Here is a 27690-nt window from a genome sequence, read left to right as displayed (position 1 = left end):
AACATGTACAGAGAAATAGATTCAAAATGTCACTTCTTTCTTTCAAATGGTCATTCAGCCAAAGTATGTGATGTTTCTCTGTTTTCCCACCATCTGGAAAACCTCAGGGCATGTCGTATCTGCACTCCAGTAAGATTGAAGTCCACGGGCGTCTGAAATCCACCAACTGCGTGGTGGACAGCCGAATGGTGGTGAAGATCACAGATTTTGGGTGCAATTCCATCCTACCTCCAAAAAAAGGTCTGTGCCTCTCTTACTAGCATTTTTTTTCCTTTTTGAAATTTCTACCTAACTTATGTAGAATATTCAAAAAAAATGGCGATGAAGCAGTCAACATTTTGACTCACTCTCCAGCACTGCCTATCAGTCAAGGAAAACTTTAAAAAATGTATTTTTTAAAAAAATTTTATGGGTATGGGTGTTTTGCTTGTGTGAATGTGTGTGCACCATGTGCACACAGAGGCCGGAAGAGGGCATCAGATTCCCTGGACCTGGAGTTACAGATGGCTATGAGCTGCCATATGGACACTGGGAACTGAAGTCAGGTTCCTTGTAAGATCAGAAAATGCTCTTAACCGCTGAGCCATCTCTCCAGCCCCTCAACAAATGCTCTTTGAGTTAAACGGTATTCAGCTGTGTCTCCTGAGATAAGTGAAAAAGCTTGAGGAACTTACAGACCTGTGGAAGCTAGGTCGGGAAGAACAGTAGAACCGTCTCACTGAACTCGTCCTTTGTAGGAGATGGGAGTGAGGTTACAGGCTGGAGTTTTTCACAAGAAGATAGAGTACAGAGACCCAGTTCCCATGTGGACATTACCACTCACTTGTCTGTGGTGACAGGATACGTATACATACATATACATATAATATGTGAAGTAGAGCCTCATTGGTCGTTCTCAGTATTGTGGGGAGGGTCCAGGAAAGGAACATGAAGACACACGGGTTGAATGAGGGAAGCATTTCTCCTCCATTCTTTACTGTAAGTCACAGCTAAGCAGTCTCAGAAATCTCGACCTCATTTCAACATACTTCCTAGCTCCAAAAGTGAAGGTCTTTTTTCCAATTCTGTGTAACAGTCTTTTGGGTTTCATTCTCCTAAATAGAAGAAAAATTATAATTCTGCCTCTATTTTCACAATCCTGTGAAGTTTAACATAATATTAGACTAAATGTTTCCATTTTTGTGTGTGCACACATACAGGTGTGCGCTCAGCAGAAGGCTGAGGCTATGGCAGGAGCCTTCTCCACTTTATTTACCGAGGCAGTCTCACAACTAAACCCAGAGCTTGTCAATAAGGCCATTCTGACTGGCCAGCTTGCCCTGGGGAATCCTGTCTCCACATTCTGAACACTGGAATGGCAGGCAGTCACCACACCCATCCACTGTTCACATGGGTTCTAGGGTATCCGAACTCAGGTCCTCGTGTTTACACAGGTCCTTTGCCTACTGGACCATCCTCCTACGCCCTTATACGTTCTTATAAAGATTTGCTGGGGTGCCAAGTTAATTCATTAAGCAAAGAAACAGAGCTTTTAATCAGATAAGACATATCCCATCCTCCTTAGTGTTGCTAAGCTGGATCTGCTGATCATGGATGTCTGTTACCTGGACTTTCAGCCTAAGTGAAACCCCCTCCCTCCAACTCTGTCTTGTCGATGTGCCCCACACAGACCTGTGGACTGCTCCTGAGCACCTGCGCCAAGCCAGCATCTCTCAGAAAGGGGATGTGTACAGCTTCGGGATCATCGCCCAGGAGATCATCCTTCGTAAGGAAACTTTCTACACGCTGAGCTGTCGGGACCAGAATGGTGAGTCAGACTTCTTTCACAGTCTGGCACAGAGTCAGAAGACCCCAGGCCTCTCCTCTGCTAAAGGAATGGCTCCTTCTCGGAGTTGCACATTCTAAGAGGACTGCAAAGACCTGGGGTTAGAGAGCCCAGCCAGGTGCCATTATTACGTATATCACACATCAGTGTTAAAGGATCTTCCTTCACTTGCTAGCTGGGGTGGTCCACACCTGTGATCCTAACACTTGGGAGTGGAGTGTCTTAGTTAGAGTGTTCTATTGCTGTGAAGAGACACCTTGTCCACAGTAACTCTTATAAAGAAAACAGTTAATTGGGGTGGCTTGCTTACAGTTTCAGAGGTTCAGTCAACTAGCATCATGATGGGGAGCATGGTGGTATGCTGAGAGTCCTACATCTTGCAGGCAACAGGAAGTCGACTGACAGTCACAGGGAGAGAAGCTTGAGCAAAAGAGACCTCAAAGCTCACCCCCACAGTGACACACTTCCTCCAACAAGGCCACACCTCCTAATCATGCCACTCCCTTTGGGGGCCATTTTCGTTCAAACCACCACAGGGAGGCAGGAGAATCAGGAGTTCCTAAGCACTCTAAAGCCAGCCTGGCCTGCATGAGACCCTGTCTCAAAAAGGCCAACAAAAAAAAGAATGCTTCCTGCCCTGGCAGCTCTCCTGATCACAGAAGGGAAGGTACCTGCTTCCCAGCTGGACTAGCTCATGCTGGCAAGAGACAGCACCTGCGCTTCATTCTCCTGGGAATCACGGCTTAGTGTTCTGTCACGTTCAAGGAAAGCACTTCATTTGTTCCTCCAGTCTCCACTTTCTGAGCATGTACTGTGCACTAACTCATGATTGTCTTGGAGGTCAGATGACTGAGGGATCTGGGAGTCCGGAGATGAGTGTGGGAGAAAGCGAGCCTGGTGAAGCAGTAATGGAATCTGAGGTGTTCACGTGATAGCTGTCTAGTGTAAACCGCTCCTGGGTTGTAAGTGGGAGAAGACTCCTCCCACTTCACTCACATCTGTAGAGGCTCTGTCACACTCCTGTTGGCTAAAGAGTCACCCAGGGGTGAACCAATTCAGATGTGCTCAACGGTCCTCGCTGGGGTTCTTCTTGTAATGGAATTATTCTCATCCAATCAGAGAAGATTTTCAGAGTGGAAAACTCAGATGGGATAAGACCTTTCCGCCCAGATCTGTTCCTGGAAACTACAGATGAAAAGGAGCTGGAGGTGAGTCGATATTCCTGGTATTCAGTAGTCTGTCTACCTATAATGGTCTACCGCAGAGTCTGTGGGCGAAAGAGCAAAAAATGTGTTCATGTGGAGTTTTAGAAGCTCCAAATAGCCTCCAGGTTCTTTGGAGGTGGCCCTTTTCTCCTTCACAAGCTCCTGGTGGCTTCCCTTGGTTCGTAACCTCCTGTCACATCCTCAAGCCTCTCCTGTCTTGCTTCTTTTCATCTTGTCCTCCAATTAGAACGCGAGTGACTCCATCTGGACCCACCCAGGGAACCCAGTGCAATTGCCCCGTCTCAAAGTTTTTCAGTTAATCACATTTGAAAAGGTCAAACAGTCTCCTCTGTTGGTAATCTTTTCTTTGTGGTTTCAGTTACCAGAAAACACTGAGGTCCAAAATTACTAAGTGGAAAATTCCAGAGTAAACCATTTATAAATTTTTAGTTGTGTGGCATGATCAAACTTCATGCCATTTTGCTCTGTTCTATTGAGACATAAGCCATTCCTCTATCTAACATGTCCACTCTATATATGTGCCCCTCCTATTAGCCACTCAGGGGCATCTAAGTTCTAAGTTTACTGTTGAGGTGCTGAACCATGAGTTCAGCCCTGTTACTTAATAATGGCCCTCAAGTGCATGAGCAGTGATGCCGGCAAATCTAGTCATTCTAATTGTTTTACTTTATCATTAGTTATTATTATGACTTAGAGATTACATCTAATGATAAGTCTGTACAGGACTACTCTCTACACTTGAAGTTGTCCGATGGGAATGGGAATTGTCTCTCCCAGACAAGGAAGGGCTACCCTTTGGTGGCAATCATAGGATACAGGGATTAGGACACAAAGACCTGTGACAGTTGTTCTTACCCCTCCCCCAAGGCCTATTCCTCCCCCCCCCCCCCCCCCCCCGGCTCAAGAAAGAGCTGGTGGTTAAAGTACACATCACAGTCTACATGTGTATGTGATGTGTGCATGAGGCTTATAAATACCTCTATTGATTTAAAAAGAAGTATGAGCCAGGCAGGGGTGTACACATCTGCAATCCCAACACTTAGAAGGCAGAGGGAAGAATAGCAGGTATTGGAGACTGGGGTACACGAGACCGTTACATTAACAATAACAAACTCTCACATGTGCAGACGAGGAGCTAATACTCAGATACAACTGATTTAATGGCTAGGACTAGTATTTTATAGGCTAAAAGAATTCGAGTGTATTTTGTTTTAAAATTCTACTTTAACATTTACTAAGCTGGATGTGGTGGCACATGCCTGTAATCCCTGTACTGGATGGGTAGAGGCAGGACAATTAAGAGTTCAAGGTCATCCTCAACTATACAGTGAGTTAGAGGCCAACCTGGGCTACATAAGACTTGGTCTCAACATAAAACCAAATCAAAACAAACAAAAGAAACTCAAAAACAAAAAAGTAGTATGCTTCACTTAAAAAACACAGAGAAACATTTAAACAAGCCTTCAAGAAGACTTTTAAAAGCCAGGCACGGTGACTTATACCTATACTCCCAGCACTGAGGAGTCTGGGGCAGGAGGATTTTGAGTTTGAAGCTAGTGTGGGTTATATCGTGAGGCCCACTATAAAATTAAGGAGAGGGGAAAATGAAAGGAAGGAACAGAGGGTAGGAAGGAAAGAGAGAAGGTGAGAACACGAGAGGGAGGGGGAGGGGACACTGTGGCCCGGATTCTGAGCCGCTGAGATACAAGTGCCCCGCTATTTCCACCACTGCCCTTCCCTGTTTTCCGGACTCCTCCCCACTCACCAACGGAGCCTTCCCTTCCCAGTAAGAAGAAGAGGTAGAGGATTCCAGGATCCTGCAACCTCCCAAATGTTGCATGCTAGAGCCCTACCATCAGATGGTGTGGCGTGTGCAGATAAACTACACACAGCCTCCTGTATGCTTTAAACAACCTCTGCGTTACTCATGATCCCACAACAACATACAATACATCCCATGAAAAATCACTGTTACTTTATATGATATTGTATGTGTTCAGCACAGACTTAGTTTTCCCATGAATAGTCCCAGCCCGTAGTTAGTTGGATCTAAAATGTGGGAGAATAAAGAGGGCTGGTGGTATGCACAGATGATTAAAGCCTCTGCCACCAAAGCAGCATCCTCAGTTCAGTTCTGCAGCCGAATGGTTCTGCAACTGGAAGCCAGGCAAAGGTCTCAGATCCAGTACCTGGTCCCAGTAGGAAACAAGTCTGAGACCCACCCCTCAGCAGTGCCCATGGCTCACTCTGTTTTGCTCCCCAGAGGTGTGTGGCTGAGGCAGGGGCATCGCCCAGAGGCTAGGTAAGCAGCCAGAGGCAGTTGTGGCCTTAGTTCCCTCCCAGGAACCATTTTCCAAGGAGAGGAAGTATGTACTGAACCATTTATTAGCCTGCTTTTAACCAGAGTGAAGAGCAAACTTTAGTTAAGTAAATGACTGTCACCTCCCTGTTAGATCAAGTCAAATGTTGTGGCAGGTGAGATGACGGTCCCACGGGCCTCCCCTCTGTCGGCTCCTCCTCTCCGCCTCCCTTTGTGCACTTCACCGCCACAGCTGTGCGCCACTGCCGTGAGGGAAATTAAACAGACACATTGCCTTTTGCTCATGCAAAATTCAAAGCATATGTGTGTGTTCACAATTGGGATAGAGCCTGAACGCAGGAAGTCTTTTGTGTGGTCCTCAGGGGAGTGACTCCTCGCTGCAATTGTGATGAGCAGACCCTCAAGCTTTGTCCTTATGGACACCCACTTGTCTCATTCCACTGAGACACATTAGTTTTTGTTTATTACATTTACCTCTGCTCTGTGTGTGTGTGTGTGTGTGTGTGTGTGTGTGTGTGTGTGTCACCTTAACCTGCTAAGGTGTCTCGCCAGTCAGAGCCTTATTATCTTTTTCCCCTCCCTGACACCTAAACACCATGAGTTCTCATAAAGCATTTAATCCCTCCCATAAACCCAGCCTTTTCCAAACTGTCACTACGTTTGAATGAATTGCACCGGAGAGTCTGGCTGGGTGTGGAAGTGTAGGTGGCGGGGTCCACACCAGGAGAAGGAGAGAACTGCAGATGGGTCCTCGTGGCAATCCTTGTGAGATATCCCCTGCCTTGTTCGCGCCCATCATGGAGGAGAACAGAGTGAGACTCTATCCTGGAGTTTCGCATCCCCAAAGCTAAGCCTCCCGCTTCTTCTTTGCAGGTCTATCTACTCGTCAAAAGCTGTTGGGAGGAGGATCCGGAAAAGAGGCCAGATTTCAAGAAAATCGAGAGCACACTAGCCAAGATATTTGGGTACTGCTGCTACTTTTACTTTAAATAATTGATATTTAGTGGCACCAAGGAATGAAAATGCCTATGCCAATAATATTCTCAGGCTATAATCAAGACCTGCCACATAAAATGTTCAGAGATAAAACAAAGACCACTTCTCAAAAGACATACTCATAAAGTTAAACACTCAAGGTCAAAATAAATCATAATCTTACTTTTTACTAAAAACATTTTCCAGGGACTAGAAAGATGGCTCAGCAGTTAAGAACATGTGCTGTTCTTGCAGAGGACCCGAGTTTGATTCCAATAACCCACATCAGGAGGTTCACAACGCATTTAACTCCCCACTCCAAGGGACAGGATGCTTCTGGCTTTCCTGAGCAATTGCATTCAGAGGCACAGTTCCTCTAACACACACACACACACACACACACACACACACACACACACACACACACGAGTTAAAAATAAATCTTTAAAAGAATAAAGAGAACATAAAAGTTGGGGTTCATGGACAAGGGGGGAGAGCCTGGGAGGAACTAAGAGAGGGGAAAAACACGGTCAAAACATATATATATTGTGTGAAAAAAATTTAATTAAACATAATTTCCAGACCCTTCTGTAAGTCTATCAAACATATAATTTCTAGACCCTTCTGTAAGTCTAACCTGGGCCCTGAGATTCTATGAAGCTCCTGGGCAATTCTTGTTTTAAATGTATTTATTTTATGTGTACAGGTGTATCGCTTGCATGTCTGTGTGCCATGTGCATGCAGTGCCCACAGAGGTCAGAAAAGGCATCTGACCCTGGGACTGAAGTTACAGACAGTTGTGAGCTGCCCCAAGGGTGCTGGGAATCAAACCCAGGTCCTCTGGGTGAGCACCCAATGTTCTTAATCACCCACTCATCTCTCCAGGCCCAAGTGGGTAATTCTTAAGATTAGCAAATTCTTAATTTTTTTTAAGGTCTAGTTTTCATTTTTTTATTATTTGTGAATGTGTGAGTTTGTGCACACGTGTGCAGGTACCCAAGGACAATAAAGGCATCAGATTCCCTAGAACTGAACGGGGATTGCTGGAGGCTGTGAGCCACCTGACAGGGGTGCTGGGAGATGAACTCGGGTCCCCTGGAAAACTAGAACATCCTCCTACTGAACCATCTCTCCAGCCCTCAAGGTCAGCAAGTTTTAAAGATCTCCAAAATCACCAGCTTTGGACCTAGACAATTTAGATTTGCGTTTCTGAATCCGAACAGCATTCAAGGTCAAAGTGGGGGGTTGTTCCCCATTATCCAAATTCTGGGTGCTATGTGTTTCCAGGTAACTCAGTGCAGATGGGAGAAGGGATGGTGTCATGAGAATTCCACAGGAGACCACATTTCCATGGGAGGACACAATAATGGCTTGCTGGGAGACAGAGGGAAAAACACCTCCCCTCACAGGCTACCAACTTCTTCATTCATAAAATTGGAGTGAGCTGGATGGTTTCTATCATTCTTCCATCTCTGACTTTCTGGAGGCATCATAGGTCCAAAGATTCGAACACCTGCTGAGTATCCAAGGCTGGGATGGCAGCTGAAGTTAATTGAGACCATGGTCTGATTGGCAGAACTGTCCACTGTTTGAATAGAGCAGGAAATAACCACAGATTAAATTCTTGTCTTTTCACTCCTTCCCTGACCTGTCACTGAGGTCAGAGGGGGCTGTGCAGTATCAATGACATGGACCCTCATGGAGATACAGGGGCCCCTAGTCTTTAGCCTTGACTGTGGTTCTCAAACATGGCTGCACATTTGAAATCTCCTGAGGAGTTTTAAGAAAAACTAACACCTGAATTCTACCCTAGAGCATTTGATACAATTGGTCTCAGGTGTAACCTGACATTGGAAGTTTTAATAGTTCCCTAGGTGATGGAGTCAGTCAAGGCAGGGAAAACTTTTAATTGAATCTATTCCTATGGAATAAAACAATCTCTCATTATTCCTTGTGCCTGCTCCTGATCCCCTTCTGCTCAACTATCCTCTATGGGTGGAGTCAAGCAAGAATCCCTTGGGAGCTCATTAAAATAATTCTGTCTCTTGGGACTGTTGAGATGGCTTAACTTGAGGCCCTTGCCACACAAGACTAGCCACCTGAGTCCAATCCCCAGAACAACCAAGTTGTCCTCTGACCTCCTCTAAACCCATACCATAGCACTCACACTCACACACACACACACACACACATTCACAGAGAGGTGGGGGAGGAGACAGACAGACAGACAGACACACACACACACACACACACACACACACACACACACACACACACACACACACATTCACTCACAGCAAGCCTTCTCCTCCTGAGGGCAGAAGTGGGAACTTGCTGGTAATGTGACATCTCGGAACCTTCCCCCCAAGCCTTCACATGCTGTAAGCATTATCTTTAATACACACAACACTGTGAGAACCTCACATGAACCTTCCCTGAGATATGTAAGAGTTCTTTGTCTGTTTCCACCTGCAGCCTTTTTCATGACCAAAAAAATGAATCTTACATGGACACCTTGATCCGACGTCTACAGCTGTATTCTCGGAACCTGGAACACCTGGTGGAGGAAAGGACCCAGCTGTACAAGGCAGAGAGGGACAGGGCTGACCGCCTTAACTTTATGCTGCTCCCACGGTAAGACGAGACTTCTGCAGCTGTGGCTTCCCATGATTCCACAGTCAGGCTCCTTGACTCCCTGCTGAAACCTTCAGCATGCCTGCCTCTCACTGCTGCTGGTTTTGTTCTGGATTTGGTCTGGCCTTGCATTTGTTTGGGACTATATAGGATGGTTTCCTTTTATAGACCCAAGGGCAAATTATTGGGGTTGAAGATGCTTATGTCTTGCTGAGCCCCCTTCTGATTTCACTCTGAATTCCTAAAGCAAGAAGTTTTGGGAGAACCGCGGACTAAGCAGATGGCTATGAATTCTAACACCTTATTAAGCCTGCAGCCTTCAAGCAAGGCACTGTCTGTCTGTCCTCAGTCTTGAAAGGGTGATTCAAGCCTGTCTCTGCAGTATGTGAACTGTGAGACTTTCAAGCATTAAGCATTAGTTTCTTTGTTTTCCTTCTTTAAATCACAAGGGAACTCCAAGTCGGTGGGAGAGGAGGTGGGTAACCCTCATCAGCTATCTGGCCACCCAGGCATCCACAAGCCAATGTGGCCTCTTCTCTGTGAAGCTATGGCTTAGTCAGGACAGAAGAAAAAGGACATTCACACAGAAATACCAAGATAGATTCATGTTTTCCAAATACCGACATTGGAGTAAGTTCCTGAGGAATGTGAAGATGAACAAGGAATTATTGTGTGATGGTTTGGCCCATGGCTTAGAAGTATCGATCTCTTCCCACGAAGGTGTGGCGAGCTATTACCTCAGTGTAAGGAGAACCTCCAGTAAAATCATGGAAACTGAGGCTAGTGTCACAGAAAGAAACCATCACTTGCCTGTGACACCCATTGACATCCATGCTGGACCACACAGTAATGGTGCCTTGTCTGGGTTACACCTCTCTCTCGACCCCTCCCAGATCCACCCCCTCCCATACCAATGACTGGCTTCCAAACAAATAAAAAGTAGTTTCTTCTATATTAGCCTGGGCAAACAGGTGAGGACACACACATGCCCCACTCAATCCCCGAAACTAAAAAAACCTAATCGGAACAATGAGCCTTTCAGCTCCTCCATACAGGCTGGGAGAGCATTCTGAAAATATACTAGAACCCCTACCCCCCTCCCACACCCCCCTCTCCCACCACTGCCTCTGTGTCAAAGAGAGTAGGTATTGCCTGAGCCCCATAACCTTGTTATATTATGCAGAATTCCTTGCCTGAAGACTAATAATGCCCAGTTGACAAAAATAATACCTTGGTTACCTGGCTGACAGGTATGGGGTTTCTGGAAGATCCACAGGCATTCACAGGCATTCTCACCTCTAAGTCTGCTCCATCTCCCTGAATACCCAGGGTCTGCCTGGGTCACCAAAGGCTCATTGTGCACAGGATTGATGTTGCTTGGTTCTAATAATAGCTCTGTCCAATGGGATCACTGGATTCCCACTTCCTTTTCAGCCCTTCGTTTTCTTATCTATATAAAAATGAAGGATTTAGGGACTGGACAGATGGCTCAGGGGTTAGGAGCAGCTGCTGCTCTTGCAAAAGACCTGAGTTCCCAGTACCCACATGGTAGCTCACAACCATCTGTAACTCCAGGCCCAAGGGATCTTGTGCCCTCTTCTGGTCTCTGCAGGTACCAGGCACATGGGTAGTACATATACATACATTCAAGCAAACACCTGTATGAAATAAAGTAAAATGAGGGATCTGTTCTCATAGGCTGCTGTGGCATTTCCCAGCTTCTAGGTTCTGTATTTCTATATTCTATGAAATAAAAAGTAGTTTCTTCTATATTAAAGTTCTATATTTCTATATTTCTACTCCATGTTCTATATTTCTACTCAGGCCCCCTTCAAAATGCCCCAACAGCAGCAGAGAGTGCCCAACCCCAGTCAGCTGCCATGCCTCTTCTTCCATGGGAAAGGCAACTTGGCCCCTAAAGAAAGCCCCAGTCCATGTGGTTGCTGCTGTTGTATTCCCTGCTCTGAGAAGCTGCACCTTCTGTCTCTTCAGTGAGGCTTTTCTGAGTGACTTCCTTTGGCATCCTTTCCCATAGTTGCAACTTATATATGGTGTGGTTGACTTTATTTTATTTTATTTAACATTATGTGCATTGGTCTGAAGGTTTCAGATCCCTTGAAACGAGTTACAGGCAGTTGTGAGCTACTATGTGGGTGCTGGGAATTGAACCTGGGTCCTCTGAAGAGCAACCAGTGCTCTTAACCACTGAGCCATCTCTCCAGCCCTGGTGGACTTTACTTTTCAAAGGACCCAAACCTAGGTCAGAATATCCAATGAATTCCGACATAAACATATTAAAATTAACTTTGAATGCATTATTCATTTGGCATGATATTAAACAATACCATGAAGTACACAAGAGGAGCAGAACCATTGGCTTTGATGAGAGAGGCAGTACTCATAGCCTTACATCAGAGGTCAGTTTCTTACATCCATGACACGCTCCTCATCTAGCCTTCTGAATATGCTGCTGTGCTTGGTTAACGTTGATTATTAGTGGAGAGGTAAAGAGTGGACATGTGGGTGTTAGAGCTAGACAAGTGTCAGTGTTGTGAGTTTATGTATATTATTGATAATCTAGTTCAAGTTGAAAATGCTTCTATTCATCCAAGTTCATACACGTGTATGGGCCATGTATTAATATACACAGTGTATGCAATCTGTTCTTTTTGCCTCCTGGACACTCACTGAAATTCATTAGAAATCTCAAATTTTTGAATCCAGCTGACAGCTGCTTCAATATGAATTGCTTATGTAAGGAAAGAAAATTCTACAGAGGTTAAAAGTGGTTTTCTCCCCTCCCTCCTCTAGGCTGGTGGTAAAGTCTCTGAAGGAGAAAGGCATCGTGGAACCAGAGCTGTATGAAGAAGTCACAATCTATTTCAGTGACATTGTCGGTTTTACAACTATCTGCAAGTACAGCACCCCCATGGAGGTGGTGGACATGCTAAATGACATCTACAAGAGTTTTGACCAGATTGTGGATCACCATGATGTCTACAAGGTGACTGATTGCCCTCACGCTGAGACAGTTGGGCAGTCCAAGGCCACCAGAGCCTGGCACAGTTGCTCCTGTTAAGTACAATCCTGTCACCCCATCCAACAAATAACAAAAGGCCAATTGAGAACGCTTCCTATTCTTCCACAGGTCCTGAGTTCAGTTCTCAGCACTCAAGTCAGGGGGCCCAGAACTGCCTGGAACTCTAGCTCCAAGGGATCTGGCTTCCCCAGGCACCTGCATGTATATGCACAAACCCACAAATAGGCACATACAAATGTGCACATAAAAATAAATAAATCTTTAACACTTAATGAAGTGGTTGAATCCAAGCTGAAATGGGGGAGATGTGGAAGAATTGAGAAAGGTCAAATGTCAAAATGACCCCCTACCTTAAAGAAGTAGCACAGAAGGGACAAATTATAGCAAAAATGAATTTGGGGTGACAAATGTAGAGGAAGTAGCAGAATTTCAAGTCACCTCCAAAGCAATGGACAGCATTTAAGCTGACTGAAAATGAAGTGGAGACAGCGGAGTTATGATAAACACAGCACAAGACTGCAAAAATGCTTCATTCTTGAAGGAACCTACAATTACTGTTGGTAAAATACTATATAGGAAATGACAATCACTAAAGATGACTTTTCTGGTAATTGAGTGTATTGCTAAAATTATATAGGATCAGTGAGATTATTTAATTATTTAGTTTTAATTTTAGTTAAGTGTATGGGTGTGTGTATGCCTCCTTGTCTGTACAACTTATATGTAGGTGTCCATGGGGGCCAGAATAGGGCATCTGATCCCCTGGAACTAGAGTTACAAGCAGGTGTGAGCCACCATGTAGGTCTGGGAGCTGTACCCTGGTCTTATGCAGGAGCAGCAGGTGGTCTCAATCACTGAGCCATGTCTCCAGCCCCACAACCAGATTATATGAGCATTTACAGAATTTTCACTACATCTGTACAATCTATATAATTATGAAACAATGTTATGTGGTTAAAATCTTCCATAGCTGTTTTGTCATCCAGTTAACTAGACTACTAGAAAAAAACAAAAACAACCCCTGGTGAAACTGACATAGAACTGGTCCTGAATGAGGTGGACAGAATTGTACTCATACTGAATTCCCAACCCCTATCCATATGTACATTCAATTCAGGTGCCTTCCCATGGGGCAGAGTCACTGATAAGAAAGTGTCCCCACAGGTAGAAACCATCGGTGATGCCTATGTGGTGGCCAGTGGTTTGCCCATGAGAAATGGCAACCGACATGCAGTAGACATTTCCAAGATGGCCTTGGACATCCTCAGCTTCATGGGGACCTTCGAGTTGGAGCATCTCCCTGGCCTCCCAGTATGGATCCGCATTGGAGTTCATTCTGGTAAGGAGTTGGGCATCCTAATAAGTGGGGGTCACGCACAGCAGAGCACACAAGAGCATCTTGATGTGGTTGGTTTTCAATCTGAGACTTCTTAGATTCTGTGTGCCAACTGTGGGATTCATTACACATCCTGACACATTTAGACCCAGTCCCCAGAGAACACTTGAAATAACACTGTGGATGGCACTGTCATTGCTGGATGCACAAACACTGATCACCCAGGAAAACAAGAAGTTCTGGACTTCCCATTTAAATCATCACGTCTACTGTCTCACTTATCGCCTCCCCACACAGTCCCAGCTGTAAATGGACGATTCTCTCCCACCTGCCAGTTCCTAAATACCTGGCAACCACTCCCCAAATTACCACACAGAGGCTTATATTAATTATAAATGCTCAGCTGATAGCTCAGGCTTATTACTAACTAGCTCTTATACTTAAATTAACCCATAAATCTTATTTATGTTTAGCCACGTGGCTTGGTACCTTTTCTCAGTATGGCATTCTCGTCTTTATTCTCTGTGTTTTCTGGCGACTCTCTCATTCCGCCCTTCTCCTTCTAATCATCCTTTTGGTCACCCCACCTATACTTCCTGCCTGGCTACTGGCCAATCAGCATTTTATTAAACCAATTTGAATGACAAATCTTTACAATATACAAGAGGATTATTCCACAGCACCCAACTCCTGTTCATATCCCATTAAAATAATACAATACTGGGGCTGGAGAGATGCCTTAATGGTTAAGAAAGTGTACTACACTTGTAGAGGACCTGAGTTTAGTTCCCAGCAGCCATGCTGGGCAGCTCACAACTACCTGTAACTCCAACTCCAGGAGCTCTGATGCCCTCTTCTAGCCTCCTCTGGCACCTGCATTCATTTGTACCTACCCACAAACAAATGGACACACACACATAATGAAAACTAAAACCATTTTTAAAAAAGAAAGAATACTATCTTAAAAATATGTGGTTCATAAATGTAGGTTCATGCCTACTCCACTGCAGTGCTACAGAAAGCACATGGATCCCTAAGAGAACCAGGGAAGTTTGATAGCCCTGATGAGAGGAAAACTCTAGACAAAATTAATGAGTTTATTTAAGAAAGAACAATTCACAAATTGTGTCTTTCAGCAGACAATATGGGCAGGTAGTATCTACAGACAGAAAACAGAAGTGAGTGGTGCCTGCTCAGAATCCTAGCACCACAAGGCCGAGGCAGGAGGATCTCAAGTTTGAAGCCATATGAAAGAATGAGGTAGGGAGAGAAAGAGAGAGAGCAGAGGCGAGAGATAGAAAGCATCTGATTGGCTAAAGCTCTAGGCTACCACTATCTGAGGATCTGATTGGTTAAAGTTCTGCGCTAACAATATCTGCAGCATCATTTGATCAGTCATCAGCCTGTGACTCACTGGAGCTTGGGGACTGTGACTATGTATTTCTAAATTAGGCTTTTAGTTTAGGTAGCAAGTTAGGATGCCTCAGACTTCCAGTTTAACTCACAGCCTTGAACATAGAGACTTGAGTAGATAAGGAAGCAGTCTTACAGAAACACATGGTTGGAGGGGAACCCAACCAACCAACAGAGGAATGGAAAAAGAACACGTGGCATGTATGCACAGTGGAATGTTTTTCAGCCGTAAGGAAAAGGAAGTTACATTGTTTACATGAGTACAGGCACCTGTGGATGCTAGTAGAAGGTGCCAGATCCCCTGAAGATGGGGTACAGGCACTTATAAACCTCCAAACTTAGGGCTGGGACCCTACTCAGGTCCTTACTCAGGTTCTCATTCAGTCATAACGGCAGCACTCAGGAGGCAGCAGATCTTCGTAAGTCTCAGCTACCCTCGTCTACATAGAGAATTCCAAGACAGCAGAACAACATAGTGATACATTGTCTCAAAAACAACAACAACAAAAGAAACCCATGTGTGTTTAAATAAAAAAAGCCAAACAAAAAACTAGCAAGTCCTCTAGCTCACTGGTTCTCAATCTGTGGATCACAATCCATTGGAGGTCGAATGACCCTTTCAGAGGGGTCACCTGAGACTGTTAGAAAACACAGATGTTTACATTACAATTCATAACAGTAGCAAAATTACAGTTATGAAGCAGCAATGAAAATAAGTTTATGGTTTGGGGTCACCACACCACAAGGAACTGTTTAAAGGGTCTCAGCATTAGGAAGGCTGAGACCACTGGCCCAGCTGGAAAGCCAGTCTTCCATTTCCCTGTTGATGTTTACCTCTGCATCCAGTCATCCCTGCAAATGCTGATGCAATGACCCTTCTTCTCAGTGGTCACACTGACCTTTCCTGGGGAGCTGTGAGCATCTACTTAGAGCAGCTACCAGAGAAAGCACTAGCAACTGACCAAAGAAACGCTGACATCTAGCCTGGTGGGCCAGGGAGTAGTTTATTGGGTTTACTTACAAGAGTTTGGGTGACACCAAATAACCACATCACTCAAAAGTCCCCAGGACGATGGCTCCCTACAGCTGCATAGATGGTGTTCCTGCTTCAAATCGTCTCCCACCTCATATGTATGTACTGTAGCATTTCCCTAGAACACATGCAACTGTGCAGAACCACAGTTGGAAGACATGGAAGGGAGGGAGGAGGGAGGGAGAGAGGAAGGGAGGGAGGGAGGGAGGGAGGGAGGGAGGGAGGGAGGGAGGGAGGGAGGGATGTGGGAGGGAGAGGCTGGAATATCAGATAAGGATCTAAGGAGCCTCCTATAAAGGAATATCAACAGCTGCTCTGAGCAAGACCATGCCCTTTATACTTAAGGAAGTCCACAATACCCACACTCTTTTCTTGGTTTTTGTTCTCCATTTTAGAACATCCTTGTACCACAGACTTAATCCAGCAGCATTTGTGTGGCCTGTGATGCTTATGGAAGACTCTGCCAAGTCCTTGTCTGTAGTCAGAACTTTCTCCGTTCTCATCCAGTCCCATAGCCACTTATAAAATAATCACTCAGAGGCTTATGTTAATTACCAACTGGACGGCCTTTGGTAGGCTTCTTCTTAGCCAGTTTTTTCGTCTTAACCCATTTTTATTTATCTATGTATTGACATGTGTTCCATGGCTTTACCTGCGCCCCCTTACATGTTGCTCCTTGGACGGCAGTTGGGCGTCTCCTCCCCCACACACATTCTCCTTTCTCCTCTCAGTATCTCTCTTGGATTTTCCCACCTGGCTGCATCCTGCCCTGCCATAGGCCAATGCAGCTTTATTTACTAACCAATGGGAACAGCATATATTCACAGCATACAGAAAGACATCCCACAGCACTTGTCTTCTGAGTGTTCTGTTATATGCCACCAATCCTAGAAACAGCACCATGAAACAAACACAAACATGGGCAACTGTGTCTTCGGCTCTGTGGTTCCTTCTAACAATCCAGAGTTCAGGGTAGTATGCTTTGGTACAGCAGGCAAGCTGGGGGTCACCTGAGCTCTTCTCGAGATCTCTTGATTTTTAAATGTTGGCATTTTTGTGACCTGGACCTATGAATGCCTTTGTGTTCCGTGAAAATATAAGTTTTGGGTTTTTTTTGTAATAACACAAACCTAACAGCATGCATTCATTCATTAAAAGAATCACACATGTGTTCAGCCATGTCTCCATGCCTTGAGTATTCAGCCTCATGACCTGACTGTGAGAAAGGCTCACCGGTCCCAACTCCATTCTTCCACGTGCAGTGATGCCTCCTCTTCCTTCCTTTACTCCAGGCCCCTGTGCTGCTGGTGTTGTGGGGATCAAGATGCCTCGTTATTGCTTATTCGGAGATACTGTCAATACCGCCTCTAGGATGGAATCCACCGGCCTCCGTAAGAAGGGGGATTGCTGTTTTCCTTAGAGAACAGAGATTCTCTCTTCCAGGAGAAGCGCTTGTAGAATTCACTTCATAGTGCTGAGATGTAAAGTGTCAGCGAAAGGCAGACGGATCCCTCGCAAGGGCTAGACTTGAGCCTGTGTTAACAGGATTCTGACGTTTGATTTTGTTGCATTTACTGCTGATTGTTTTAGCCTTTTTTTTTCTTCAGTTTTTGACTGTTTCTGTATTTTTGGTCCATGTGCAATGAATTCAGGAATGCATGTGTCCGGCAAAATTGAGGAACCATGCATTACATGCAGTAGATGCTCTATCGATATTAATAACAGTAATAAGAATGAAAGTGCATAGTAGAAGGAAGAAAAGCAGTGGTAGATGATGTCTGAAAGCCGACAAACACAGGATCCGGGACAGGACTTTGGTAGTTAGACTGGTGATCTATTTTTAGCATGTACCACAAAATCAAATTATCAAGAAAAGAATGAGATGGGGGGGGGGGGGTCAAACAGGCTTAGATTAAAACAAAAACTGTGCTAACCATCATCTGCATATGTTGGCGGGGAAGTTATTCCATCTTTCAAGGCCTCAGGAAGATGAACACAGAACGAGATGACAACCTTGTTAGGAGGATTTCTGGACAGGACTCGGATGATGCAAAGTGAAGCACTTGGCAGTCCTCTGGTCCATGGAGAATGTCCACTATTCCGTCCCCTGTCATGGCTTGTAGTGTGGCTGTTGAGCATCCATCAATGAGCCTTTGGGTGGGAATCCCTCATCACTTGTTTTTCAGAAAGATAATGGCGCTGCCGAAGAGGAAAGTTTGAGAAAGCCCAGAGCCCAAATCTTCCCCTTGTCCGCAGCACCTTAGCTGTTTCCTGGAACTTTAAACTGCAGGACTGCTCAGCCAAAGCCCAGCCCCAGGCTCAGCATGAGAAGCTCCATCCAAAGCCAGGTCCAAAGTTCCCACTCTGAGCTGGAATGAGACTCAGTGGGCAAAACTCGGGGAGTGACAACATTCAGAACCCTCAAAACAGTGCCAGACCCTTTTTCCTATGTGGGTAGTATTTCCTCTTCTCACTGACACTGTTTTTAAAGGCTCATTTACTAAAATAGACACATATGTTTCTCCATGATGGAGAATAGTTGCTTAGGGTGTTGTTGACACCTAGAATCAGAGAGAAATGAATGTGGCCATATCAGATTTCAACGCGGGGAGATTTTCATTGATCTGGTTTGTGTTTCCAGCCTTGAGGATTCACATGAGCAGCTCTACAATAGCCATCCTGAAGAGAACGGATTGCCAGTTCCAGTATGAAGTGAGGGGAGAAACATACTTAAAGGTAAGGAGGCTGCAGACATGTGTGAGCAAGCACCCAGACACATGTGGGCCACGTGTGACCCTCCACCAAGAAAGTCAGAAAAGACAAAGGTGAAGAACCCTTTTCTGTCCTCCTTGCGGTGACCTCGAGCATCACTAGAGAAAGAGCCTGGGTGGAGACCCAAGCATGTGAACCCAGAACTGCTCTGGACTCCAGCAAGCCCTTTAGATAGTCTGTGCTGTGACCAGTATGCTGTAAACCATGGCTACCAGGCTGGAGAGGTGGCTCAGAGGTTAGAGCACTTACTGCCCTTGCAGAGGACCCAGGTTCAATTCCCAGCACCCACATGGTGGGCCACAACCATCTGTAACTCCAGTTCTAAGGGATCTAATGCTCTTTCTTGATCTCCACGGGTAATACATGCACACAGTGTGCATATGTGCATGCAGGCAAAACACTCACATAAAGTAAAATGAATAAATCTAAAAATAATTTAAAAAATCAAACAACACCAACGACAACAACAAACACTGCCACCATTTCCTCCACATATATACACCGTCTGTTCCCAGCGCCCCCTCCCAACCCAAGTGCTCAAACCAGTCAGGATTTACTGAAATCACAACCCTGTCTGCTCACTTTTGAATATAGCTTTCTCAACAGGTGCTTTTATCTCTGAAGCTCTGGACTGTTGGCTACCAAGATGTGGCCCCATCATCCTCACTACTGAGTCCTTGTTAAACTTCAGGAGTCTAGACATGTTGCCAGGCCTCCTGAGACTCTCAGAGTGAACAGAACAGGCCCCTGTACTTTGAACAAGCATTCTGATGTTTGTGACACATAGATGTTTGAGGATCAAGGCTCTAGGTTCTCCATGCTGTGTCTCACTTTTTCTCTCTCGTGTAGTGTGTTTGATACATGTGCATCTGTGAAAGCACACGTGCATGTGTACACCCTTGTGAGGTAGAGACCTGAAGTTGATATCAGCACTCTTCCTTATTCTGTGAAGCAGAGTCTCTCATTCAAATCTGAACTAAATACGGCTCATCTAGATTCCCAGCCCAGCCCGGGGCTTCTCTCTCTGTCTTCTGAGGCTGGAGTTATGGGTAGGGTAGACACCCACCCAACATTGATGTGGGTTTTTGGAATTCAGACCCTGGTCTTCTTGCCAGTGGGACAAGCACTTGCTGAGGCTTCTCCCCCACCTTGCTTCCATGTTTAACACAGCTGCCCTGTGAAGCCACCACTTGTCCCCAGCCGGCTCTCAGATGCTCTTTAAAATTGTCAGAATCTTTTCATAATTGGTCTGAAGGCAGCAACTGACCAGACATTATGCTTTTGTCTCTAGGATCCATAAATTCTGTAGCATGTGCTTTGCAGTTGCAAATTGGAAAATGTCACCTTTTACGTAATTTTACGTAAAATTGTCTAATAACTGTAGCTGAAAGTTTTCTCTGGTCCTGACCAACCCCACGGACCCCACAGCTGCTTATAAAATAATCACTCAGAAGCTTATATTAATTAAAACTGCTCAGCCATTAGCTCAGGCCTAACACTGACTAGCTCTTACATTTAAACTCAGCCCATTTCTGTTAATCTATATGTCACCACATGTTCCGTGGCTTTACCTGTGTGCTATTACATGTTGCTCCCCAAACGGCTGGCTGGTGTCTACTCTGACTCCGCCTTCCTCTTCCCAGAATTCTCCTTCTCTGCTTATCCCACCTATACTTCCTGCCTGGCTACTGGCCAATCAGCATTTTATTTATCAACCAATCAGAGCAACACATTCACAACATACAGAGCAACATCACCCATCATTTCCCTTTCTTTCTATTTAAAAGGAAGGTTTTAACTTCAACATAGTAGAATTACATATAACAAAACAGTTATCAAGTAAGAATTACAGTTATAATATCTAAGTGGCTCTGGGGTCTGTGGGGCTGGTCAGGACCAGAGAAAACTTTCAGCTACAAATAACACACTCAGTTTTTGAGTCTTCCACTAATATATTTACAAATTCAAGATCATTCCCCTAAAATGCTGCTTATAGTCTTGTAAAAATGTAGATCTATGGATACTCACTTAATCTAGACCCGTCTGATCGCCTTCTCAGATGCAAAACTTAGCAAAAATGGAATTTCTTGTATGTTTCCATTCATTTCATGACCCCACCCGCCCATCATGAACCAAACAAATGTTACTTCCAGGTGCTTATTATGATACATTTGTAATTACACACTAAGATAATGAAGCTGTGACAACAATTTTGTCTCAAAACTTTGCTGTAAAGGGTCAAAAGAAAACACAGAGCTGGAGAGATGGTTCTTAACTGTCAAGTCTGGCCACCTGAGGGTGGTCCACACGGTAGAAGAAGACAACCAACTCCTGAGAGTTGTCTTAAGTGCACGCAAGCGCGCGCGCACGCACACTCACACACACACACACACACACACACATATAATAATCAAAACAAAGAAAACACACACAATGGAAACTGGTTGTTTGTTGGCATGGTAGAACTGTGGGTAGATTTCTTCCTTTCTTTAAAATTTACTTCTGTGTGTGTGTGTGTGTGTGTGTGTGTGTGTGTGTGTGTGTGTGTTTTGAATATGCTCTTGTGTGTGGATGTACAGATACCAGATGTCAACATTGGGTGTCTTCTTCAGTTGTTCTAAACCTTATTTACTTTATTTATTAGTGGTGTGTGTGTGTGTGTGTGTGTGTGTGTGTGTGTGTGTGTGTGTGTGTGTATGTGTGTGTCTCTGTGTGTGTTATACACTAGAGAACTCCTCTGTGTGTGTGTTGTCTCTCTCCCACCTCCGTGTGTGTCCAGGGACCAAACTCAGGTTGTCAGGCTTTCCTGGCGGGTGACACAGGAGCCGTCTGTCCTGCTGTCCTCACCTTCGTCTCCCTCTAAACCTGGAGCTCACCGGTTTGACTAGACTGGTGCTCAGTGAGCACCCAGGAACCACCTGTCCCTGCTCCCCAGCATAGGGGTTACAGACATATGCCGTACCCCGCTTTGTTCTGGGGTGCTGGTGATCTGAACTCCAGTCCCCATGCTCTCACAGCAAGCACTCTCCAAATGAACCATCTCCTCTGTAGATGTATCCAACCTTCCCATCAAACAATAAACACAGAACCAATGCAAAGAAGAAAGCCAAGAGGTCAGAGCCAAGAGCCAAAACCTTATCCTTCCTCCTGCAGTGGTCCTACCTCTCCGAACCAGAGCTACCCCTGTGTTAAAGTCTTTATATAGAGTTCCTGTCCTGCCTTCTCATTGGTTGTAAACCCAACCACATGACTGCCTCCTCACAGCCTGTCTGTATAGGCCTCCAGGTTTTCCATGATTGGTATTAAGATTAAAGGCATGTGTATCCAATAATGGCTGTATCCCTGAACACACAGAGACTTACCCAGCTCTGCCTACTAAGTGCTGGAATTACAAGCGTACGCTACCACTGCCCTGCTTTCCTATGGCTTGCTAATAGCTCTGACCCCCGGGCAACTTTATTTATTAACATACAAATAACATTTTAATACAAATAAAATATCACCATATTTCCCCTTTTCTATTTTAATAAAAAGGAAAAAAAAGAAAAAGCTTATAACTAATATAAGAAAAACTATATACAAAAGGACAATAACTATATACAATATATACAAGTAATAAATACCTAAACAATGTCTAGTCCATTTGTATTTGACAAATTCAGAGAAAATAATTTCATTATCTATCCTATTTTGGTAAGTCCAAAATGTATCCTAATTAATCTTCAACTATAACTAACTAACCTTCAACTATAACTAACTAATCTTCAACTCCCTCAGAGACCCAAGAAGGAAATAATATTACCTAACAAAAATAAAAACAGGGAGTGCACATAAGCAACCTCCAAAAAATTTGTGAGTTGACAGAAACAGCCAGCTGTCTGGACAGTCACCTGAGGTTTCTCCGAAGTGCTGGGGCATCATCTTCAGCCTATAGGCCCAGCACTCCTCGGGCCTGAATTTCTTCCTCTTTAAGGTAGCGTTCTTCAAATGTTGCTATATTGTAATCTGAAATCTTTTCTGGGGGAAAAGGAAACTCTATTTTGAAAACAGCCAATCTGGCTGGGCATGGTAGCTCATGCCTGAAATCCTGGTACTTAGATGTAGCTAAAGCTTAATGGCTGTACCATAGTCCTTGTGGAATCATCAATCATTGTTGGGTCCCATCATCCTTTTGTAGATTTCAAAGTTGCTGTTAGGCATGATCAGGGTTCCCTGCAGAATTTTTTTTTAATTTATTTTTTATTTTTATTTATTTTGTGTGTGTGTGCCTCCTCTGTGGTTTGGAGCAATCAGTCTGATAAATGTCTGTCTCTTGGAACCATGAGTGTTCTTCCCTAGAAGAGAATATCTTCACAGCAATTTCTCCCCACCATTTGTCATGCCAAACTTTTCCAAACTGATCTTTGCCAATGCTTTCTTGTAACATGATGGTCCTGGCAATTCTTCTCTGAACAAGTATCAGTAAACCCTTTGTCCCAGCTAGCAGCATCACCGCGGTCACCAACACAATGAGAAGCAGCCAGCAACTCAGAGCAGCAGCCGCTGCCTCCATGGTCCCACCGCCACCATTTGTGGCCAGGTCCAGCCCTGGCCACAGCTTCTCCTTAGCAAGCCTCCTAGGCTGGCCTCAAACTCGGAATCCTCCTGCCTCTGCCTCCTCCAGTAAATCCTATGGGCATGTGCCACCACAACCAGCAATGTATAGCTCAGGTCTGAGCTGAGGCCCGCAAGGCTGCAGGCAAGTAGCTTTTTCAAGAATTCATACCATGAAGGTTGGGCACCAGATGTAGCACAAATTGTTAGAAGGTCTTATTAATAAAAAGAAACCTGGAGCCAAGTATTAGGGTGAATGCTGGAAGATCAGAGAAGCAGAACAAGCCACAGCTACCTCACCTCACCAGTTCCTCAGCTGATCCTGTTTCCTCAGACTGGAAGCTTCTGTGTCCTCATCCAAATAGATCTCAGCTGAACTGCTACTCTAAAGCCTAAAAGCTTAATCAGGCAAAAGCTTCTAGTTTCTGGTCCTCATGCCTTAAATACCTTTCTGCTTCCTGCCATCACTTCCTGGGATTAAAGGCTCTTGTTACCATGCCTGACTGTTTCCAGTGTGGCCTTGAACTCACAGAGATCCAAGTGGATCTCTGCCTCTGGAATGCTAGGATTAAAGGCATGTGCTACCACTGCCTATCCTCTATGTTTAATATTGTGACTGTTCCGTTCTCTGACCCCAGATAAGTTTATTAGAGTGCACAATATTTTGGGGAACACAATACCACCACACTTAGATATCTGAAACAGGAGAGCTGCTATGAGTTTGAGGCAACCTGGGTTACATGGTGAGCTCCAGACCTGGCCTGAACCATAGTGTGAGTTCCTGTCTCCAGATAAATAAATAAGTTAATAATTAATAATAAATTTTAAAAAACAAGAAAGGGAGGGAAAAGAAAAAGTAAAAAGGCCAGTCTGGTGGGAGACTTCTTAAATGTTTTCTCAACTTTTGGGTTGTATAATGTGCTTAAATACAAGCACTGATGAGCAACATGGGGGTGGTGTGCCTCCTGGAGCAGATCATCCTTGGGGCAGTGGGTGAGAACAGCACCTTCATGGGACATGCTTCTGTCTCCACAGGGCAGAGGGACAGAGACCACGTACTGGCTGACTGGCATGAAGGACCAAGAGTACAACCTGCCAACCCCACCAACTGCGTAAGCTTCAGGGGTGGTGGGGAGGGAGAGGAGCCGGAAGTCCTGGGTCGGTTAGCACACTATGCTACTTAGAGGTATTTAACCCGACAAGTGCCTGGGGACATGAGGAAGTCTAGAATGTTCCTGTCTCCAGCTGCTGCACTGGAGTGTCCAGAATGCCTGTATCTTTCTGAGACTCAGTGACATAGAAAACACACAACCTCTGCTACTCTGGAGGGCTAGATTTCTCTCCTAAGTCAGATGTGTGTACTCAATGAAGTCACAGGGGGCTACCATATTCCTGTTTTCCCAGGGAGGCTCCACCTGGGAAAGGAGGAGGGGATACTCCAGAACTGGAAGAGATTCTGTACTTATTTCACCGATTTTGCTTTCATTTTGTCTCACTGGCTCCGTTTCCTTCTGTCCTCCTAAGGGTTAATTTCTAGTTGTGCCAATGATGTAGTTGCAAGATGATAAATTGACAGATGAAAGAGAGTACATACTACATGAATACACACAGAGAGAGAGAGAAAGAAACAGAGAGGGAGAGAGAGAGGGAAGGAAGGAGGGAACATCATTATGTAGCCCAGACTGGCCTGTCAATCTTCCTGTCTTGGTCTCTCAAATGCTGGCTTTCTAGGCATATGCCACCATGCCTTGCCCAGTTACATTTTAAACAGCTTATCTCTATTAAAATCTACCTGATTTGCCAGATGTGATGGCACATATTTTTAACCCCAGCACTCAGGAGGCAGAGGCTAACAGATCTCTGTGAGTTTGAGGCCAGTCTAATTTGCATAGACACTGTCTCAAAAACAAAGGTGGGCAAGACACTGGAAAGGTGGACCTGAGCTCTGTTCCCATGTCTACATTGGTTCTATAACTCTAGTCCCAGAGGATATGACGCCCTCCTCTGGACTCTGTGGGTACTGCAATATATGCTACCCCACCCCCATCCACACATAATTAAAAATAAAGTAAGTCTTGGGGCTGGAGTGATGACTCAGCAGTTAAGAACACTTGCTGCACTTCCAGGGGACCTGAGTTTGTTTCCCAATACCACATCAGGTTCTGATTACCTGCAACTCCACCTCCAAGGGATCTGATACTTTCTTTCTGGTTTCCATAGGCACCCACACACATGTGGCATACATTCGTACAGACACAAAAATACACAGAAGTAAAAATAATGAAAATATAATCCTCTTTCACTGGCTGCAAAGTTGGTTCAATTCTGCTTGTGAAGCATCAGAAAGCTAGGGTAGTGTTCCTGGCTTGCTCAGGAGAACAGAAGGCATCTTGGAGCCCACTTCATGCTTCTTTGCTTCTTACATGGGACCTAGAGAGGTGACTCAGAGGTTAAGAGGTCTAGCTGCTCTTTCAGAGGACTTGAGTCAAGAGGACCCAGGTTTGATTCCCAGCACCCACATGACAGCTCACAACCATCAGTATCTCCAGGTCCAGAGAGCCTCTTCTGGCCACCTGGGCACCAGGCACACACACGGTGCAAGACAGACAAGCAGACAAAGCACCAATACACAATAGACAACAACAATGACAAGGATGGAAGATGCCGGAAGCTGAGAGGCTCTCTGCATTTCTACCCCTGCCTCCTGTCTGCACTGTCCCCAAAGAGGAAGACACCAGCCTTGCCTAAAGCCCCGGTTCTGGTCTTAGCATGGAACCTGCATTCTCCCTATGATAGGAGGAAGATTTCCTATCTACCTGGCAGGTTTCCATTCTGAAGGTGACTCAAGTTGTCCTGCTCCATTAGCAAGCCTCCAGCCCTCAGCCCTTGGCTGTGGTGATGGCTTTGGCTGGAGGAGAGACCCGATCATTTAGAGGCCTAGAGGCCAGACAGACAGAAGGCAAGCTACTAGAGATGCCGCGTCAACCTGGGAAGCCTGGCTTCAAGCTAGGATTGCCTAGATCTGTTCTAAACTTTGGAGACATCCTGCCATCCTGAGCCCTCTCCAAATAGTCCCGGCATTCACAGCTATGTGGGCACCAGTGTGTTTCCAGGGCTGTGTGGTGAAGTCCTGACCTCCTCTCCTTTCTCTTCCCTGGTCTCAGTGGATCCTCTACCATGTTCCCCAATTCTAGCAACACGTTTCACTTTGAAAAGGAAAGATCCGTTTCCTGTCTGCGCTATATTACACTAACACATGGCGGGGAAGACAGTTCTTTGGAGTCATCGAAGGCAATGGTGATATACTCCCTGCATTTCCTGTGTGTAGCACAGACTAGGCACCCACTGGGTAAGGTCTGAAGCTAAGGAACATTCTGTGTGGACGGCTGACAACTTTCTCTCCCCACCCTCTTTCCAGGGAGAACCAACAGCGTCTGCAGGCAGAGTTTTCGGACATGATTGTCACCTCCTTACAGAAAAGAGAAGCCTCGGGCGTAAAGAGCCGGAGGCCCACACGGGTGGCCAGCTACAAAAAAGGCACCTTGGAATACCTGCAGCTGAACAACTCAGACCACGAGAACACCTATTTTTAGACTGAGGTGAGGTCTAAGAACTGACAGTAGCAACCTCCAATGTCTCGAATTTGCGTTTTCCAGAGACCTCAACAACACAGACAAGTGCCTAGGCTCGCTGCCCTGTCTACACACAGAATTCCTCTGCAAGTCACATGGGTGTTCTGGTTTTGCTTTTTGGTTTTTTGTTTGATTGATTAAGACAGAGTCTCTTGGATCCCAGAATGTCCTCAATCTCACTGTGTGTGTAGCAGTGGATGGCCTTGAACTTCTAAGATCCTCCTGCCTCTGCCTCCTGAGTGGGATGTGTGTTCTTCTCGGAGTGATAGCCCTGTACTCCAGAGCTGTGTCCCATGGTTGTCTATGGATCATCAACCTGGAAAAGAGGAGGGAGGACTATGCTACATAGAACTTGGGGTTTTGGTCTTATTTCTTGTCTTGTTTACTGGCTTTTTCTTCTGCACACATGAGAGAATTTTTTTTAAAAATTGTCTCAATTGTATTTTAAATGGCCTATCTCCATGAAAGTGTGCTTAACTCGTAATTTTTGCAGAAATCATGCAGGATATTAAGAAAAATAAAGGTTTTTAGAGTCTTGTATATGTTTCTACTGTCTGTTCTTCTTCCTGGGGCTACCAGCCATCAACTCCTGCTTGCTGAAAGACCAGTGACCCATGGAGAAATAAGGCAAGACTAACATCGCTGCTCAGGGGCAAGAACCTTGAAGGTCACTAGCTCCCTCTGTGCATGGTGAGATTATTGATTTTAAACAATGGTTTTGCCTTGGTCTGTCTACTTAGCATCATGTAGACGGACATTTCTTGTTCTGATCACCTGGTCCGGAATAATGGACTCAGAGGCTGAACATGAATTATAAATGCTCAGCCAATAGCTCAGGCTTGTCACTAGCTAACTCTTATATTTAAATTAACCCATATTTCTATTTGCTTT

General features: G+C 45.1%; 1 protein-coding gene across 2 annotated transcripts in view; it reads left to right on the top strand.

The window, feature by feature from the left end:
• Positions 1–27324, top strand: part of Gucy2c (guanylate cyclase 2C) — a 72233-nt gene extending 44909 nt beyond the window's left edge. For both annotated transcript variants that reach the window (XM_052721701.1, XM_052721700.1), the window contains 11 exons: positions 108–240; positions 1670–1807; positions 2945–3033; positions 6245–6336; positions 8822–8980; positions 11792–11984; positions 13185–13359; positions 17095–17193; positions 18444–18538; positions 24203–24279; positions 26586–27324. In XM_052721701.1, the coding sequence (XP_052577661.1) occupies positions 108–240; positions 1670–1807; positions 2945–3033; positions 6245–6336; positions 8822–8980; positions 11792–11984; positions 13185–13359; positions 17095–17193; positions 18444–18538; positions 24203–24279; positions 26586–26760 (1425 nt within the window). In that variant the 3' untranslated portion in view covers positions 26761–27324. The remainder of the gene's footprint in view (positions 1–107; positions 241–1669; positions 1808–2944; positions 3034–6244; positions 6337–8821; positions 8981–11791; positions 11985–13184; positions 13360–17094; positions 17194–18443; positions 18539–24202; positions 24280–26585) is intronic.
• The last annotated feature ends 366 nt before the right edge of the window (positions 27325–27690 follow it).

The sequence above is a fragment of the Peromyscus californicus genome, unplaced genomic scaffold (genome assembly GCF_007827085.1).
Source record: "Peromyscus californicus insignis strain IS unplaced genomic scaffold, ASM782708v3 Scaffold_6__1_contigs__length_162567912, whole genome shotgun sequence".
NCBI classification, from domain to species: domain Eukaryota; kingdom Metazoa; phylum Chordata; class Mammalia; order Rodentia; family Cricetidae; genus Peromyscus; species Peromyscus californicus.
This window is presented reverse-complemented; position numbering and strand designations above follow the sequence as displayed.